The 18,777-nt window shown below is 42.6% G+C and overlaps 1 protein-coding gene across 4 annotated transcripts in view; it reads right to left on the minus strand.

Moving 5' to 3' along the window:
• arhgap42b (Rho GTPase activating protein 42b) overlaps positions 1-18,777 on the minus strand; it is a 188,273-nt gene that overhangs the window by 57,659 nt on the left and 111,837 nt on the right. For all 4 annotated transcript variants that reach the window (XM_084063876.1, XM_084063874.1, XM_084063875.1 and 1 more), the window contains exons 5-6: positions 2,836-2,937; positions 1-98 (exon numbers count right to left, since the gene is read on the minus strand). The exon at positions 1-98 is cut by the window's left edge and continues 13 nt beyond it. In XM_084063876.1, the coding sequence (XP_083920002.1) occupies positions 1-98; positions 2,836-2,937 (200 nt within the window). The remainder of the gene's footprint in view (positions 99-2,835; positions 2,938-18,777) is intronic.

Genomic DNA, 18,777 nt, shown 5'->3' on the forward strand with positions numbered 1-18,777 from the left:
TCGAACTTCTTCTTCTCTTGGACCTCCTGTATTTTGAAGACGTACTCCAGAGAGGCGTCGTAGAAGAGCTGCCTCTCCTTATCGATCTGGGCGTCCGCCTGCAGGACACAGCAAACAAAACACAGCCATTGTGTGAGCACAGTGACACATGCAGAGGTCAGGCACAGGGGGGGCGGGGGGGAGCTTGTGTGTGGACAGACGGGGTTAATGCTTACACACTGTGTTACCTAGATACCTCTCTCTCTCTCTTCTACCTCTCTCTTCTTTATTAGGATTTCGTGCTTTAACCCATTAAGACCTGAGGCGATTCTTTAAAAAAAATCTAAATCCTAACAGTTTTTTGAAAAAAATATAAAAAATATTTTTTCACGATTTTTCAAAAATAGCAGATCTACAAGCTCGTAGCGCGGCACTCGGTGCCGCGCTATGAGCTTGTATATCTGCTATTTTTGAATAGCCAAAGAAATCTAAAGTGACACAGATGCGTTCCAGGTATCAATGGGTTAAGGCAGTGGTTTCTCAAAGTTTTTCATGTCAAGTTGATATTTATTTGGTCACGGACCCCCCTATCCAGTGTTGTGTTCTAGTTTTTTTTTTTAAGGTATACTATGATTATTCCCTGCCTCCCACACGCACGGCATGCGCGCGTCTATAATGAATTAAATGTAAAAAATGTGCACGCGGCCCACAAAAATATTGAATGTGAAAATGTTCCGCACGCTTCGCGCGCGCGTGTGGCCCACACGCAATATGCTTTGTACTGATTTTTCTTTTGTACTGATTTTTCTTACTGATGTCTGATCACCTGAGCTCAACCACTTCCAAGCTTAGATGCATTTTCAATGCAACGCAACGCAACGATTATTACCATGTAAGAGCGCAAGGATTTCTATAAATAGATGCTGATTAGGCTTATCAGACATAATAGCATAATATCTTCGTTTCCAAGAGTCAGGAGCAGACTGAACTAAAACCAACATTTCATTGCCTTTTATGCTGTGCTATGACGCACATACGCGAATACTAATGAAGCACTCTAATCACTGCCTGATTAGAGTACTTCATTAGTATTCGCGTCGCTGTTAAAGTGTGAATTCCGTCGCAGCCATTACTTATCACCTCAAGAACAATAGCTTCACACATGATAAGCCATCAACTCAGAGTTAGCCCACATTCTTGCTGCCCCCCAGCCTTGGGCAGTTAGCGTATCAGAGCGTATCAGCGTATCAGATACGCTGTTTTGAACAGTTTTTGAAGGTATACGGTGGCGACGAAAACAAATCTCAAGGTATACGCCGTACACAGCATCTGACGGTAGAACACACCACTGCCCCTATCTGAAAAGGTTTTGTGCCAGGGCCCCCCAGAAGAGAAGATTTATATTAAAAGAACAATTCTAAACAATTCAATATTTTCGATATTTTTGAAAGATTTCCAAAAAATAGCAGATAGTGACGCACTGTGAGCTTGTAGATCTGCTATTTTTGAAACGGCCAAAGTATAAAATAATGCTAAAGTGGTTAAAATGAGTGAATTTCAGGATTCAAATTCAAAAGTATCAAAAGTAGCAGATCTACAAGCTTGTGGATCTGCTACTTTTGATGCTTGTGTGTGACGCTGTAGTGTGATCAAGTACGGCGTTCATTTAGGAAAAAAACACAAAAAGCTAGAATATGGAGATTTCTGCCTTGTGTGTGGACCAATCACTTGAGTCAGACATTTATATTTTTATAGTTATCATTATAGTCATAAGGCTTGGTGTGAACAGCCCTTTTAGGCATGAATAGAAGCCAATTTAGCCACTTAGTATTAGGCATGGATAAAAGCCAGTGTAACCATTTAATTGGTATCTAAGTAGTTCAACGGTTATAATAATCACCAGGTCCATTCAAAACGAAGGCATTTGAATTCCCTGTACCCCATGATGTCCTGTTAGATTGGCTGGTGAAGTATGAGTATTACGTTCACCCGCGTAACGGCTCTGTGCGCGCCGGGTTCATAGGAAAAGATAAGAGTGAAGCCTTATTAGTGCCCTTAGGTTCGAGCGTGGAACGGTATAAGACATGGCCTTGCGGTCTTGAAAGACAAAAGATACATTGATGAAGTACTGTACGTTTTTTGCTATTTCAATGTTGTTTTGACAGGCAGCCTCTGTGGATAGCCTTAAAGCAGTGGTTTTCAACCTTTTTCCTGCCAAGGACCCCTAAATTGATATACATTTGGCCGCGGACCCCCAATTGAAAATGTTTTGTGCCAGGGACCCCCATAAGCAAAGATATGAGTTAATTTTCGCTTTAAAAAATATAAATATTCAAAGATATGCACACTTTTTCAGGGTTTTTCAAAAATAGCAGATCTACAAGCTCATAGCGCGGCACTCGGTGCCGCGCTATGAGCTTGTATATCTGCTATTTTTGAATAGCCAAAGCTAAGTGGTTAAAAATGATTGTGACGCTATTAACTCATTTTGCTGGGGACCCCCTTGTACTCCCTCAAGGACCACTGGTTGAAAACCACTGCCTTAAAGCACAGCTCAAGACCTATTTCTTCACTCTTGCTTTTGGTTGACTTTTTAAATCTCTGTGCTGTTATTCATGTCCTGCCTGATTCACTGCCTTTTGCTATTATTTTAATGTTGTTTTACGCTTTTCTTTTTTTGCTTTGTTGTTAAATGCGTTGTACTTTTTCTGTAATTGCATTCTTGCTCTGTAAAGCACTTTGAGCTGCATTTCATGTCATGAAAGTTGCTATGTAAATAAAGTTTATTATTATTATTATTCTTCTAAGATTCTAATAATTAAAAAACAAAACAACATTTCAGTAGTCACTACTTACATCTTGGAGAAATGCGTCTTTCTTTTTGGACGACAGGTTGAGGTGTCTCTCCAGTGTCGAGTAGTATTTTTCAGTCTCCTTATCAAATTTCTTCTTCCCCTCCTAAAGAGATCCACACAAAGACACAGAAAGAAGACAAAAGCAGAGACCATCACTAGGGGTCCAAATTGACCCTTTATGGTTCCAAAATACATTTCTGATCTTGTGCGATAGCATGAACCAACCAGATCTCTAAAGTGATCTGGGAAAGGTCTATGTTCTCTCCCTAAAACCAACACTAAACGTGGAGGAGCAGCATTTCATTTTTTTATGCATCACGTATTTAGAACAAACTCCCATGCATAAAAGTGCAGGTCTGCCACTCTTTTTTTCTTTTAAATCACAGCTAAAGACTTTTCTGTTTGCTGCTGCTTTTCATTGAGTTATTTGTTATCTTTTTTCCCTCTCTTCTGCACTGCAATTTTGTTATTTTTTACTTATTTTGTTTTATTGTATCCTAATGTCATTTTATAATTGTTTGCTTGATGTTTTGTGTAAAGAACAGTGAATTGCCTTGTTTTGTTGTTGAAATGAACTATACAAATAAACTCGCTTTGCCTTTATGGGTGTGTAACTCTGACAGTGTACACAATAGGCTCTATGCACAGCAGCCATTTTGGAGAAAAATTGGGCCTCTTCTTACTTCCTTCACAGGTGTTACCAATGATACTAATGAAGGCTCTGTTCCATTCTGGTCAAACAGAGTCAGGGTGCTGATATTGTGCATGTTGGCCTCACTAGAAATACTAGTGGGTCTCAAAGTGTGGTCCAGGGACCCTCATGGTTCCTTGGGAGGGTGTAACTCTGAGAGTGTACAAATGGAACCAAATGGACCCTCCCGGGTCCATTTGGTTCCATTTGTACACTCTCAGAGTTATGGGGGTCCTTGAAATGAGAACCACCGTGCTACACTAAATGGAACAGAGCCTTAATTAGTATCATTGGTAACACCTGTGAAGGAAGTAAGGAAGGGGCCCAATTTCTGTCCAATATGGCTGCTGTGCATAGAGCCTATTGCGGGTCCATTTGGTTCAATTTCGTACACAGTCAGAGTTACATTAACACTAAATTACTGACCACCACAGCATCACACTGCATAACAAACCCAGGCTTGCATGCCCTCAAACGGCCAGAAGGTGGGAGTCTAACTGCACTGTCATGGCCCCTCGCGCTCTGCATGGTGGGTTGACGTTGATTCCACTAGATTATCATGAGTTGTAAAAGTGGTGTATGTGGCTGTGTAACGATGAGAAGGCAATGTCAGCATGGCCACAGAGGATGCCCCCTTATCAGCACGGGGAGTCACAAATGTATGGACCCTGTCAGTGGAATGGCGTTGCTAGGTAACAGCTCAGGTCCGAGGTTTAAATCCTGTTTGGCTGCCGGTGTTCACACACACACACACACACACACACACACACACACACACACACACACACACACACACACACACACACAGCCGGAACAGAGAATAAAAGCCTGACGTACCCGTTTAGAATCGTTATGATGGCCTGATGTGATAAGGGTCTACGTGCTGAATTGAGTTCTTGTTGCTGCAGTGTCCTAACCCGGAGGAAATACATGGCATGGCATGGCATGGCATGGCATGGCATAAAAGAGTGTTTCCAAATGAATATGCAGTATATTTGCCATGGAGCTCCATACAAAGAATAAAAAGTTTCAAATAGTTGATGTATAGGTTAAAAAGTGGTTCAACTGATTTTGATGCTATAGGCTATTGGTTCTCAAAGTGGGGTCCGGGGACCCCCAGGGGTCCTTGAGGGAGTTCCAGGGGTACCCAGCTAAATGATGGATAGTTAGGAACCAAATGTAACTCTGAGAGTGTACAAATGGAACCAAATGGACCCGTTAAATTAACATTGATTTTACAATATAAATTGGGGTCCCAGAGATAAATGCCGTTAAATGGGGGTCCATAGCCTAATGCATGTCAAACTGGGGGTCCTTGAAATGGTTGAGAATCACTGCTAGAGCCATACAAATCTTCTCTTATGGGGGTCCCTGGCATATCTTTTCAAATGGGGGTCCGTGGGCTAATAAGTGTCAATTTGGGGGTCCTTGACATAAAAAAGTTTGAGAACAACTGCTATAGGCTATTAACTCATTTGCTGGGGACCCTCTGAAACCCCCTCAATTGGACCAATCGGGGTTCCCGGACTACACTTTGAGAACCACTGACACCTACAACACAACACAACACAACACAACACAACACAACACAACACAACACAACACAACACAACACAACACAAACGAAACATAATGAATGGAGTAATGCATCTGGCATGGCTTTGTTAGACATAACCACATTGTGTTTCACTGCTTCGATGAAACTTCACCTGCCAAGACAAGTCCAGTTCTACTACACCCACATTCAGCCTTCAAGATGAAGACAGGAAAGAGAGGTTTCATGCCAAGACAGTCAGGTGCCCCGTCTATGTGGATTAGAGATAGAACACATGTCGTGCAGAACCAACGGCTACACTTCTCGTGGAACTAATCATTCTCTGGCAAGTGTAGCGATAACTGCTATTTATCATGGGAAATATTCATACTTTTTTATGAAATATTTTATAATTTATACAAAAGTCTTTTTGGGGGTGTGTGATCCGAGCATCCAAGCTCATCTTCATTTTACTCTCGGCGTGCCTGGACCAGTGTTGCCAAGGCTGCTTATTATAAGCTTTGGGCTTGTTTTTCTGTAGAGCTTATAAATATTGGTAGTTGCGCAGGGGTTGACACTAAGGTCTCAGAGGCACTTGCCCGTCAGGCCAAGTACAGGTCATGTTCTACTTGCCCAAAGGTCATGCCCACTTGCCCGAAAAGTAAATCGTCCATTATAAAATGATAGGTAAACTTTGAATTACCGTTCAATGTAATACTTATTTTTTTACTTTCTGGGGCTGTGCGATAAAAAATGTCATATCATTTTTTTTATGCCAAATACCTACATAGCTATGAAAATGACTATGGGCTCACACTTGTTATTTTATATTTTTAAGTGAAGCGACAGTGAAAACAGCACATTATAGGTAAACAGTGCTCTTCTTTTACATTCCACAGATCAGAAGACAGAGCTCTGGCCACGTTCAGGTGTTTACAAAAATCTCGGTGTGTTTATAGACGGTTTGCGTCCCCTCTCAAACGAGCACTTGCCCGGTCGGGCAACCTGAAAGCAAAGTCCACCTGCTAGCAGGTTTTATTTACCTGCCAGGGGCAGGTGGGCAACCCTTAGTGTCAATGCCTGTAAATGCGGGTTGTGTTTTGTTTTTTTTGGAGGGGTGGCTTGTTTCTAAAGTGTTGTTGGTTATTTGGGCTTGCATCCTAATGTTGTTTAAACCCCCATCAAAAATATGCATTTGTCCTCATCTGAAAATATTTGGTACCAGAGACACCCATACAAAATGTGTGGGTGTCTTAAAATGTTTCAAAACTATATATGATATCGCCGATCTGCACGCTCACAACACGTTGCAACGCATTGTGAGCTTATAGATAGGCTGTTTTCCAAATAGCTGGTGGAAAAAACGGTCCCTTCATTGTGTGCTTGTTTTGGTAGACCCGGCCGGCTTGTTTCTCTCTCGCAATCCGGCAACGCTGATCCGAGCTCGTCTCTCATTTAAATCTCTGCGTGCCTGGACTCTGCCGTCACCCAGTTTAATGCCCTTCTTCTTCTCACAGCACAAAGCCAACAGAGGAGGAGGAGGAGGAGGAGGTGGATTCTGGGTGACTGCCACTGCACTGTACCCAGGGCCCCCCCGGATGCTTGTTTGTTTTCATTCCCATGGCCCTGAAAATGTTGCCGCGGGTCTAATCTACTTCAGCCCCTCAGTACAGCGTTCCACTCCAGCAACCAGCGTGTCGCACTCTTTTAACTCATGGCGGGCAAAGACACTGTAACCATCCTGCATTTCGTTGCCGTCTCAGCAGAAACCTCTTATCTCCATATTCTAACCGTACGTGTTTTTTCCCCCCCGTAAATCAACGCCCTAGTTGATCATACAAAAGCATCAAAAGTAGCAGATCTGCAAGCTCGAAACGTGGCGCGAAGCGACGCGTTTCGAGCTTGCGAATCTGCTACTTTTGATGCTTTTCAATCCTGAAAAGTAACAGTTTAGTAACATATGAGGTTTCCAGCCGACAGGGACGATTCACTAGTACAACTGCAGAGGGCTAAAATAAAAACACAAAATAAAATCAATAGACAATTTCACGTGGGTAACCATCTTATTCTCATCTCTCCCGTCATGTCTGGGCCAAGCAGCGTTCCTTTTTCTGCAGGGGAAAATCAATTGCGTACGCCCTCCCCCTCCCCCTCCCCCTCCCCGAGCAAAAGGGAAAAATAAACAGGTGGATGGCAAAATAAGGAGATGAATAAATATGATGTGTTGTTATTGCGTTGACAGGAAATACATTTCCCTAAAGGTTTGAGTGGATTTTGTCTTGCGGAACAAAGGAGATGCAACGTCTTTTCTACCTCTGAGAGGATACTGAAGTGACATTATTATTATAATATGTATATTTTTTTGGAGCATCAGGGAACCACAGTGAAGCAGCGCACTCGCACACACACGCACGCGCACACACACACAGAGTGACACACACACACACACACACACGTATTGTAGCGATTTTATGAATGGCATTTGTACATTTTTAAACCGCCTCACAACTAAGTATAAATCAGACATAACTCCCCAACCCTTACTGCTAAATATAACCTCTAAATATCTAACCCTAACCTCAATATTTCCTAATAATAAGTCTAACTAAAAAATCTGTTTAAACCAGGGGTCTTCAACAGGGGGTCCGGGACCCCTAGGGGGTCCTCAAAGCTACTATAGGGGGTCCGCCAAATCTTTGTTTGATAGGATTTAGGTTTTTTTTCACATTAACCACTTGAACCCTAAAATTCCTTTTCTGAGGGGAACATTAGCCAAAAATAGCAGATCTACAAGCTCTCAACGCCTCGCGCTGCGAGGCGTTGAGAGCTTGTAGATCGGCTATTTTTGGCAAAGAGGCTATAGGTGTAGAGGGAAAAAAATAGCAGACTAAGTGAAAAAAAAACTTTAATCTGAAACACAATTTTATACAATCTGGAGTAGGGGGTCCCTGCTTTATCTCTCTCTCAGCTAGGGGGTCCTTGGCCTGAAAACGTTGAAGACCCCTGGTTTAAACCATTAAATACTATACTTGTGGGGACATTTTTGCCCTCACAAGAAAAATAAAATCATCTCTGTGTCGGGTGGAAACCTCATACGTCCAAAAACTGTTACTTTTCAGGATTTCAAATTCAAAAGCATCAAGAGTAGCAGATCTACAAGCTCGAGCTTGTAGATCTGCTACTTTTGATGCTTTTGTGTGACGGTGTAGTTAGTATGATCAAGTAGGGCGTTAATTTACGTGAAAAAAAAGTAGAACCCAAAAAGTTAAAACATGGAGATAAGAGGTTTCTGCCCGACAGCAACTAAATACAAGTGCGAGCGTGCGCGCACGCACGCGCACACACACGCACACACGCACACACACACACACGCACACACACACACACACACACACACACACACACACACACACACAGGGGGGGATCATGTCCCATGAAAAGCTGTAGGTTTTAGGCTGAGCCCTGGAGCCCCAGGCAGTCTGAAGTGGACGTGTGTCACTTAACAGAAGAGCAAGTGACTCAGTGAGCCAGACAGACCCTCTTAACCCATTGAGACCTGAAGCCGATTCTACATGTCTCCTAAATCTCAACAGTTTTCTGAAAAACGTATGTTTCTATATCAGTGGTGCTCAATCTTTTTCATGTCAAGGACCCCCAAAATGATATGTATTTGGCCGCCGACCCCCATCAAACTATTTTGTTCCAGGGACCCCCCAGAAGCAACGATTTGAGTTAAAAATGTTCCCTTTAAAAATATATATATTGAAAGATTTGCACACATTTTCACGATTTTTCAAAAATAGCAGATCTACAAGATCATAGCGCGGCACTCGGTGCCGCGCTATGAGCTTGTATATCTGCTATTTTTGAAAAGCCCAAAGTGTAAAATAATGCTTTTTAGCTCAAATCTAAAAATGACTCAGTTCCAGGTCTCAATGGCCTAAGTCACCCGAGGTTCCTCCTGCTTGTTGTTCTGACATCGTTGCTGTCGGGGAGCAGAAACCTCTTATCTCCTTTTTGTGTTTTTTTTTTTTTTTCGTATCGCCCTGCTTGATCACACTACAGCGTCACACCCAGTGGTGGAAAAAGTACTAAAATGATTTACTTAAGTAAAAGTACCAATACTGTCTGCAATATAAAAATACTCTGTTACAAGTAAAAGTCCAGAATTCAAAATTTACTTCAGTAAAAGTACAGAAGTATTGGCATCAAAATGTACTTAAAGTACCAAAAGTAAAAGTACACAAATATTTGAAAATAGCCTATGTATAAAATAGGGTTAAAGTGGTCAATGTATGTTTCATAATGTAATAATTTATGTCTGAAAAGTAACTAGTAACTAAAGTTTTCAAATAATTGTAGTGGAGTAAAAGTACAATATTTGCCTCTGAGATGTAGTGGAGTAGAAGTAAAAGTATTGGAAATTGGAAATACTCAAGTAAAGTACAAATACCTCAAAATTGTACTTAAGTAAATGTACTTAGTTACTTTCCACCACTGGTCACACCAAAGCATCAAAAGTAGCAGATCTACAAGCTCGAAACGCGGCGCGAAGCGACGCGTTTCGAGCTTGTAGATCTGCTGCTTTTGCTATTAGTTTTTGTTCTATTTGAATCCTGAAAAGTAACAGTGTTGGACATACATGTATGAGGTTTCCACCCGACAGAGACGACACGTAGTTACTACTGTAGCTCCTCTCGTAATTGCATGCTTTTTTAAAGGACTCCGGATGTTTACGGGTCTGTCCCTGAGAGAAGAGACGCCCCCCCATCCACCCCCCATCCCCCACCCACCCACCCCCATCCCCCACCCCCCGGCCAGGCTTTTGTTTCTGTAATCACGTCGGAATTGTGACCAATTTAACCCATTAAGACCTGAAGCCGATTCTAGAAAAAATGTCCTCTAAATCCCAGCAGTGTTGTGAAAAACGTACGTTTCTATATCAGTGGTGCTCAAACTTTTTCACGTCAAGGACCCCCAAAACGATATGAATGTGGCCGCGGACCCCCATCTCAAAACATTTTGTTCCAGAGACCTCCAGAAGCAAAGATTTGACTTAAAAATGTTTGCTTTAAAAGAATATATATATATTCAAAGATTTGCAGACATTTTCACAATTTTTCAAAAATAGCAGATCTACAAGCTCAGAGCGCGGCACTCGGTGCCGCGCTCTGAGCTTGTAGATCTGCTATTTTTGAATAGCCACAGAATAAAATAATTCAACAAAGAACCACTGTACAACAACTCACTCAACAGTAAACAAACCGACATGCAGTATAAGTGTATGGGGTATCTGCACATTTCTAAAGTGACAATTTAAGGACTTTTAAGACCTTTTTAAAAACCTCTAAAATAAAATAATTTATAATGAATAACTAAAATTAAGTAATTATACAATAAAACATTGTCAAATAGTCAGTGAGACACTTGAACCCTCTAGAGACTTAGATAACCGGACCCGAGTTGGCTCTGTACTTTGACCGCTTTTCCCCCCTCTACACCAAATCTCTTTGCCAAAAACAGCAGATCTACAAGCTCACAATATGTCAAATTGTGACACGTTGTGAGCTTTTAGATCGGATGTTTTTGGCAAATGTCCCCCCTAGAATATGGATGCTGAGGTTCAAGTGGTTAAAGGGCAAGACCATTTTGGTAGAGGTTTGGGTTGTGTAGTTAGCTTGTCATGGTGTAACTCCAAAGGTGGACAAGAAATAAAAAAAATATTGCTCCATTGGTTAGAAATTGATAATTCAAAATATGCTCCTCATTGAATCGTACGGTGAAACAGCTCTTTTAGCACGTAAACAAATGCAAACAAAGTTGATTCAGACAATATAAAACATCAGCAAACCCAGTAACAGCACTGGGTTTGGTGATGTTCTATACTGTCTGAATCAGCTTTGTTTGTGTTCGTTTATGTGCTAAAAGAGTGACTTTGAGAGCTAATTAACCGTACAATGTAAGTCAATGAGGAGCATATGTTGAATCATCAATTTCTAATCAATGGAGCAATTATTTGTGATTTCTCATCCACAGTTACATGATGGCAAGGTAGCTACACAACCCAAACCTCTACCAATGTGGTCTTGCCCTTTAAGGGGATTGGTTCATGGGGATCCGAATAAAGACTAAAGGGTTCTTTATAGAACCCTGCAAATGACCAGCTCTTTAAAAAGCCTTAGTCGGAAAGGTTATTTCTGGAACCCACAATGGTTCAATTTAGGCACTTAGCAGATCGCTCAGAAGAGCCCGTCTCAGGTCCAGTTGGCCCCCTTTATCTTCTCTGTGTGTATGGCGGATACGTTAGGGATTGTGGACAGACTCCTGAAGCCGAAGGCTCTGCGTATTCAGCACCTGGAAACAAAACAACGTTTTCCCCTCTGTTCTCCGCGGCGCAAGGAACAACTCGGCACGGATATCTATCTCACACGGGATCTCTCTCCCCATCTGTTTGCCTTTGTTTGCCTCAGTGAAGAAACGTGACGGCGATAAACCGGGGCGAACGTTCCACAGCGGCGGAGATTTCAAAGCCGCTATACCGCCGTCATCATCTCGGCTCTTTGATGTCAGCCAGCGCGCCTGGGGGGGGGAGGGGTTCACTAATTGCGAGGCTGACAATAATAAGAGCAGGTGTTCCTCCCAGTCATCAGGTGTGCCGCAATCTGCTGCAGATAGAAGATGTGTCGGGGAGTGTGTGTGTGTGTGTGTGTGTGTGTGTGTGGGGGGGGGGGGGGGGGGCGTCATACAGTATGTGAGCTATTATGTGTCATATTTCCACTGTCGGGCAGAAACCTTGTATCTCCATATTTCAACACTTCCTCACACTACAGTGTCACTCAAAAATAGCCCGTCACAACGTGACCTCACAATGCATCGTGTTTTGAGCTTGTTAGATATACTATTTTTGGAAAATAAATCAAGTCAAATTGAAAGTGGCTAGGTCTGTCTGTGGGTTTGTGACTAAATAATAACTACATTGGATCCATTGCAACACAGGTTAATTTTTCCCCATTTCCTGAAAAGTAACCGCTTTGGACATACGAGGTCTTCGCACCAACAACAGCGACAATATTTTGAACGGTGGCAATAATTCATCGTTGCCTTTGGAGGCTGGGCCTTAGCAACCCTCGGGGATTGTGATTTCCCGTCTCCTTGGTAACAACAATAAAACGGCAGAAGTGTGTGTGTGTGTATTGGGGGTGGGGGGGGGGGGGGGGTTTCCACTGTGAATATCAGACGCCTTCACCCACATTTGTGATCCAACAACACCTTGGATTCTCCAACACCGGCTCTGTGACATCACAGCCTGCCCAAGTGTCAAAAGGATTTCACCACGGGCCTTGCTTTCAATATGACTTCTGAGAGAAGGAGACATGAAAGAGAGAAGCCGCCGACACATCGCTGCTATAGCTCATTAGGGCTACGCTTAATTGGTGCAGGGGCTCCCGGGCGCAGATTATACAGTGGCCGGTTCATTGTGATGCTTCGTTGGCGACGCGTGCAAAGCTGGCCGCATGCTCTGGCTCGACTACAGAGAAGACGAGGCAGAGAGAGAGAGAGAGAGAGAGAGAGAGATCACACAAGACTGGACTCAAACGCAAACCCTTTGCTGAAAGGATGACACAAGCGTGAACTGCCACCTCATTGGGAGACATCAGAGAGCAGGCATTTGGCTAATTAATACTGAATAATTCCACTAACTGCTTCTGACGAGGAGGAAAGATGATCCTCTGCCTCGTCACTGTACTGCATCATCAAAGCGGATGACTTCTTTCATCCATGAACAACAGAACTTTTAGCACATTAAACTTTTCACTTCCAAACAACCACATCATCTTAAGGCCCGACTCAGCCGCGGAAGGTGCTGGAAAGCGTCTCCTGCCGCCGTGCCGGGACTAATAGATTTCCGTCGATGAACGACCGAGCAGGTTCGGTCGTGTCCCGATAGCCGTGGGGTAGTGAAGAGGGGGGAGAGAGGGGGGTAAAGGTTTGGTCCGAGCTGCCGTCCGAGCTGACTCCAGTGTTGCCAGATTCCGTGAGTGAAACAAGCAACCAGGTCTATGAAAACAAGCCCAAAAGAAGCGACAAGTTTCACCATTTGAGCCCTATATTACGTCAGCTATTTTCAAAAAGAATCTTGAAAGCAAACCCAAATAAGCAACTACCCTTCAGAAACAAGCCCAGACAAGAGCAACCCACAATGAATATTTACAAGCGACTTTACAGGAAAACAAGTCTAAAGTCGCTTATAATAAGCAGAGCTAACACTGGCACGATGCATCGGCAGACCGTTTGTGCTGAACTAACTTTTCCCAACAGACTGCCAGTCTGTTGTAGTCTGTTTGGTGGAGAGTCACCTTTAGATCTGAACTGGCCTCAACGACTAGTTCACATCTAAGATTTGCAGTGGGCACTCGGGTAAAAGTACCTGCCCACCGACCGTGGAGTCTGGAGGGGGGGAAATGTATTTTTTCTGTGATTCAAAGTTCTACATTTGTATTGTTTACCCATTAAGACCTGAAGCCGATTCTAAAAATGTCTTCTAAATCCCAACAGTATTCTGAAAAAACTTATGTTTCTATATCAGTGGTGCTCAAACTTTTCCATGTCAAGGACCCCCAAACTTATATGTATTTGGACCCCCATCTCAAAATATGTTGTTCCAGGGACCCCCAGAAGCAAAGATTTGAGTTAAAAATGTTGGCTTTAAAACAATATTTTTTTTATACAAGCTCATAGCGCGGCACTCTGTGCCGCGCTATGAGCTTGTATATCTGCTATTTTTTAATAGCCAAAGTGTAAAATAATGCTTTTCAGCTCAAATCAAAAAGTGACACAGATGCGTTCCAGGTCTTAATGGGTTAAAACAACATGACTATATGCTTGTGTTGTAGTTGACATTCCAACATCATCATCAGCCGGCTTCACACATCCTGAGACACTGACAATTCTTTCTGCGACGTTTCATTTAGTTTCGCTGAATTCTCTTTAATTTATTAACTTGAAGTCCTTTGACACATCGTGCATGAAACAAGATCTTTACAAATGCCTGTTTAATTTTGGATGACGTTTCTAGCTGTGTTTTGACAATTTATTTGTAAAGAATAAAATATATATTTAAAAAAAATGTTTCTATACTTCTGCTTTGCAGTCAAGATCAGTGCCATGGGGGTTTCTCACAGACCATAAGCAGGGAGCTCACTATGCGAATAAAGAAATGCCTTTACGCAGAATGAGGTTATTTTATTTACTAGAAGCTATTTCTGATGTATCAAGATGGGACAGAAACGAGGCAGAACAATGAGGGCAAAGGCTGAGACAAGACAAGCCCTGAGGCGAGAACTGAAGCCGGGGTTAAAAATACAAGAACCTGCACACACCCTCACATGCTACTGTGGTTTATTAGGAGCATTTCCACTGGTCTAAAATGTCAACATATCATCACTGTCAGGCAACAACAACAAAAAAAGTGTATCTCCGTATTTCAGCTTTATCTTTGAGCTTGTGGATCTGCTTTTCTTTGCTATTTTTTTCCTGATAGTAACAGCTTTGGACATATGAGGTTTCCACCCGACATACTGTAGACCAGGGGTCTTCAACAGGGGGTCCGGGACCCCTAGGGGGTCCTCAGAGTTACTACAGGGGGTCCGCCAAATCTTTCTGTGATATGATTTTTCTTTTTACATTAACCACTTGAACCCTAGCATCCCTTTTCTGAGGAGAACTTTAGCCAAAAACAGCAGATCTACAAGCTCACAGCTCGCACAGATCGGCTATTTTTGGCAAAGAGGTTTGGTGTAGAGGGAAAAGAGAGGAGACCAAGAAAACACATTTTTTAAAATCTGAAACACAATTTTATACAATATAGAGGGGGTCCCTGCTTCATCTCTCTCTCAGCTAGGGGGTCCTTGGCCTGAAAACGTTGAAGACCCCGGCTGTCGACGATATCCTGCATCAACCCACTATCAACCCCTGGACCCCAGCTCCATCGCATGTTGACACTTTGCCAATCCAATCGGGGCCTCCGCTGTGTTACGCACACTGTGACAGCAGGAAATCATCAGTCACAGTTCATACAGTCTGCTAAATAATGGTTAGGTGTTGTGAGCTTGTACTGTAGAGCATTGGTTCTCAAAGTGGGGTCCGAGGACCCCCAGGGGTACTTGAGGGGGTTCCAGGGGGTCCCCAGCTAAATGATGGACAGGAACCAAATGGACCCTTATGGGTCTGTAACTCTGAGAGTGTAACAAATGGAACCAAATGGACCCTTATGGGCCTGTAACTCTGAGAGTGTACAAATGGAACCAAATGGACCCGTCATAACATTGATTTCACGATATGAATTAGGGGGTCCCATAGATAGAAATGCCATTAAATGGGGGTCTGTAGCCCTAATGCATGTCAAACTGGGGGTCCTTGAAATTAAAATGGTTGAGAATCACTGCTAGAGCCGTAAAAAAAACTTCTCTTATTGGGGTCCCTGTATTATCTTTTCAAATGGGGGTCCGCGGGCTAATAAGTGTCAATTTGGGGGTCCTTGACATGAAAAAGTTTGAGAACCACTGCTGTAGAGTGTCAATTGTCATTACTTCTGTGTGACACTCTCCAACAAAATAGTATAATATATAGGGCATTAATTTATGAAACAACATTAAACATATGAAATATGAAGATACAAGGTTTCTACTTGACAACGACAGTATGCTGTGTTAGTTGGTAACATTATGTCCTAAACCTATATAATTGTATAATAATTACAGCATGATGGATTTCCAGCTGTTCATAATTATAAGCATTTTGCAATATATTCAACAGGCTCTTTAAAGCAACAAAAAGGTAACTTGAGAAGAAAGATAACGGACAAATATGTAAATAGCTGTTGGAATGAATAATACCTCAGACTAGTAAAACAGAATGTCCTATTTAATCAGCAGAAATTTACATTCAAGTTATTCAGTCATTCATTATTATTGCTTCGCAGTGAATGTTCCATTCAAAGAAGTAGGTCATGCAGTATACAGCACAACTCCTTATTTTTGGTCTATTATCTAACTCATTTAGCAGAATATTATAATAATAATAATAAAATAAAATGAATATCAAAATAATAAAGAGCTATAGTGCCATCGTCGTATGATCAAACAAGGTGTTCATTTGTGCCAAAAACTCAAAAGGTTCAAATATGGAGATAAGAGATTTCTGGTTGGGGTCCAATGTCCTAGTTCAGCAGAAACCTCTTATCTCCATATTCTAACTTTGTGTTTTTTTTTTGTGTAAATGAATGCCCTATAGTTTTGGACGTATGAGGTTTCCACCCGACAGAGACAATATTGTGTCTCTCTTCCTCCAGAGAGCATAACCAGCTATAAGAGTCACCTCATGATGCCAGCAACACGGATCATCAGGGGGAGCATCTGACTCCCCATCTGACTCCCCATCTGGGGTGTGTTTGCACTTAACACTTCTCAATCAGCCGCCCAGCCAGGACCCCCTGTGGTGACCCCTAATGCTGGAGCCCCTCGAAACAGTGTCACAATTATAGAGTGCAGTCATGCCACCAGCACCAATCTGAGACCCCCCCCCCCCCCCCTGTTTAGCGGAGAACGTGTCCCACACCGGCGCCTGCTTAAAAATCCCAAGCCCCAAGGGGCCTGACAAGTGTGCACACACACACACACACACACACACACACACACACACACACACACTCACTACTTATGAGCACATCAACATTTCAGAAAGTCGATATTTATTTTCTTGTTGTGATTTTAACCATAACCGTTAAGCCAACAATTGCTATGAGCTTGCAGTAAATCTGCTATTTTCAGTGCAAGAAACCTAAGTATAAATCAGGCATAACTCCAACACCAACCCGCCTAAAACCGAACCTCTAAGTGTCTAATCCTGATCATAATCCTTTCCCAATTGTAAGCTCAACTCTTGATCTAATGTTCCTTTTTTTACTTGTGAGGACCAGGCAAATTGTCCTCACTACGTCTATTTCTCAAATGCTACTACAGCAGGGGTCTTCAACGTTTTCAAGCCAAGGACCCCCTAGCTGAGAGAGAGTTGAAGCAGGGACCCCCTCTATATTGTATACAATTGTATTTCAGATCAACTTTTGCTGCTTTTTCCCCCCTCTACACCTATAACTCTTTGCCAAACATAGCCGATCTACAAGCTCACAACGCCTCGCAGCGCGAGGCGTTGTGAGCTTGTAGATCGGCTATGTTTGGCTAAAGTTCTACTCGGAAAAGAGATGCTAGGGTTCAAGTGGTTAATGTAAAAAGAAAAAATCCTATCACACAAAGATTTGGCGGACCCCCTGTAGTAACTCTGAGGACCCCCTAGGGGTCCCGGACCCCCTGTTGAAGACCCCTGTACTACAGTATACCGGTATACTTGTGGGGACAATTGGACCTCACAACAAATATAGTAATACGCGCGCGCGCGCGCGCGCACACACACACACACACACACACACACACACACACACACACACACACACACACACACACACACACACACACACACACACACACACACACACACACACACACACACACACACACACACACACACACACACACACACACACACACACACACACAGAGGAGATATGGATTGTGCTTCGGGCTGTTCAGTAAACACTGCAGCTCTCCTCCAGCCAGAGTTCAGGCCGGGCTGAGGTCCAAAAGGTGGAACCAATCGCTTATTGTTTATTGGGTGAACTTCACAGAAAAAGAAAGATGCCCCAGCCTGTTCACAGAGGCCTTCATACTGTACACCACCACCACATAGCTAACAGCAAAAACACCGGACACTTTCACTGCTTCTTCTGACATGTTCTGTGGTACGTTTAGTGTAAGCAGCAGTAGTTAACCCATTAAGACCTGGAATTGTGTCATTTTTAGATTTGAGCTAAGAAAGCATTATTTTACACTTTGGGCTATTCAAAAATAGCAGATCTACAAGCTCATAGCGTGGCACCGAGTGCCGCGCTACGAGCTTGTATATCTGCTATTTTTTGAAAAATCGTGAAAATGTGTGCAAATCTTTGAATATATATATATTTTTAAAGCGAACATGTTTAACTCAAATCTTTGCTTCTGGGGGGTCCCTGGAACAAGATATTTTGATGGGGGTCCGCGGGTAAATACATATAATTTTGGGGGTCCTTGACGTGAAAAAGATTGAGCACCACTGATATAGAAACGTACGTTTTTTTCCAGAAAACTGTTGGGATTTAGGAGACATGTAGAATCGGCTTCAGGTCTCAATGGGTTAAACTAGGGTCAAATTCTGGTTCAGAAACAACATACAGTATCTGAAAACCGAAAAAGGGAAGGCGCAGTGCTTTTGGTTCTCGGTTTTCAGTTCTGAGTTTGACAAAAGGTTTCAAGGCTGAAAGTGTAACCGACAAGATCGTACCTTATTGCCTTCTTAAAATGCAGTTGTTGCAGACTATGTGGAGTTATACCAGTGGTTCTGAAACTCTTTCAAGTCAATGTTCACCCCCAAATTGATATTTATTTGGGGGGAAATGTTTTGTGCGAGGGACCCCCATAAGAGACGACTGTGTTGAAAAAAAAAAAAATCAACATTATTAAAGATTTTCCACAATCTTTCAAGGACTTTCAAACATTTTTGAAAAAACGACACACACACACACACACACACACCACACACACACACACACACACACACACACACACACA

This window comes from Gymnoscopelus microlampas, assembly GCF_963454915.1.
Source record: "Gymnoscopelus microlampas genome assembly, chromosome: 8".
In the NCBI taxonomy this organism is placed as follows: domain Eukaryota; kingdom Metazoa; phylum Chordata; class Actinopteri; order Myctophiformes; family Myctophidae; genus Gymnoscopelus; species Gymnoscopelus microlampas.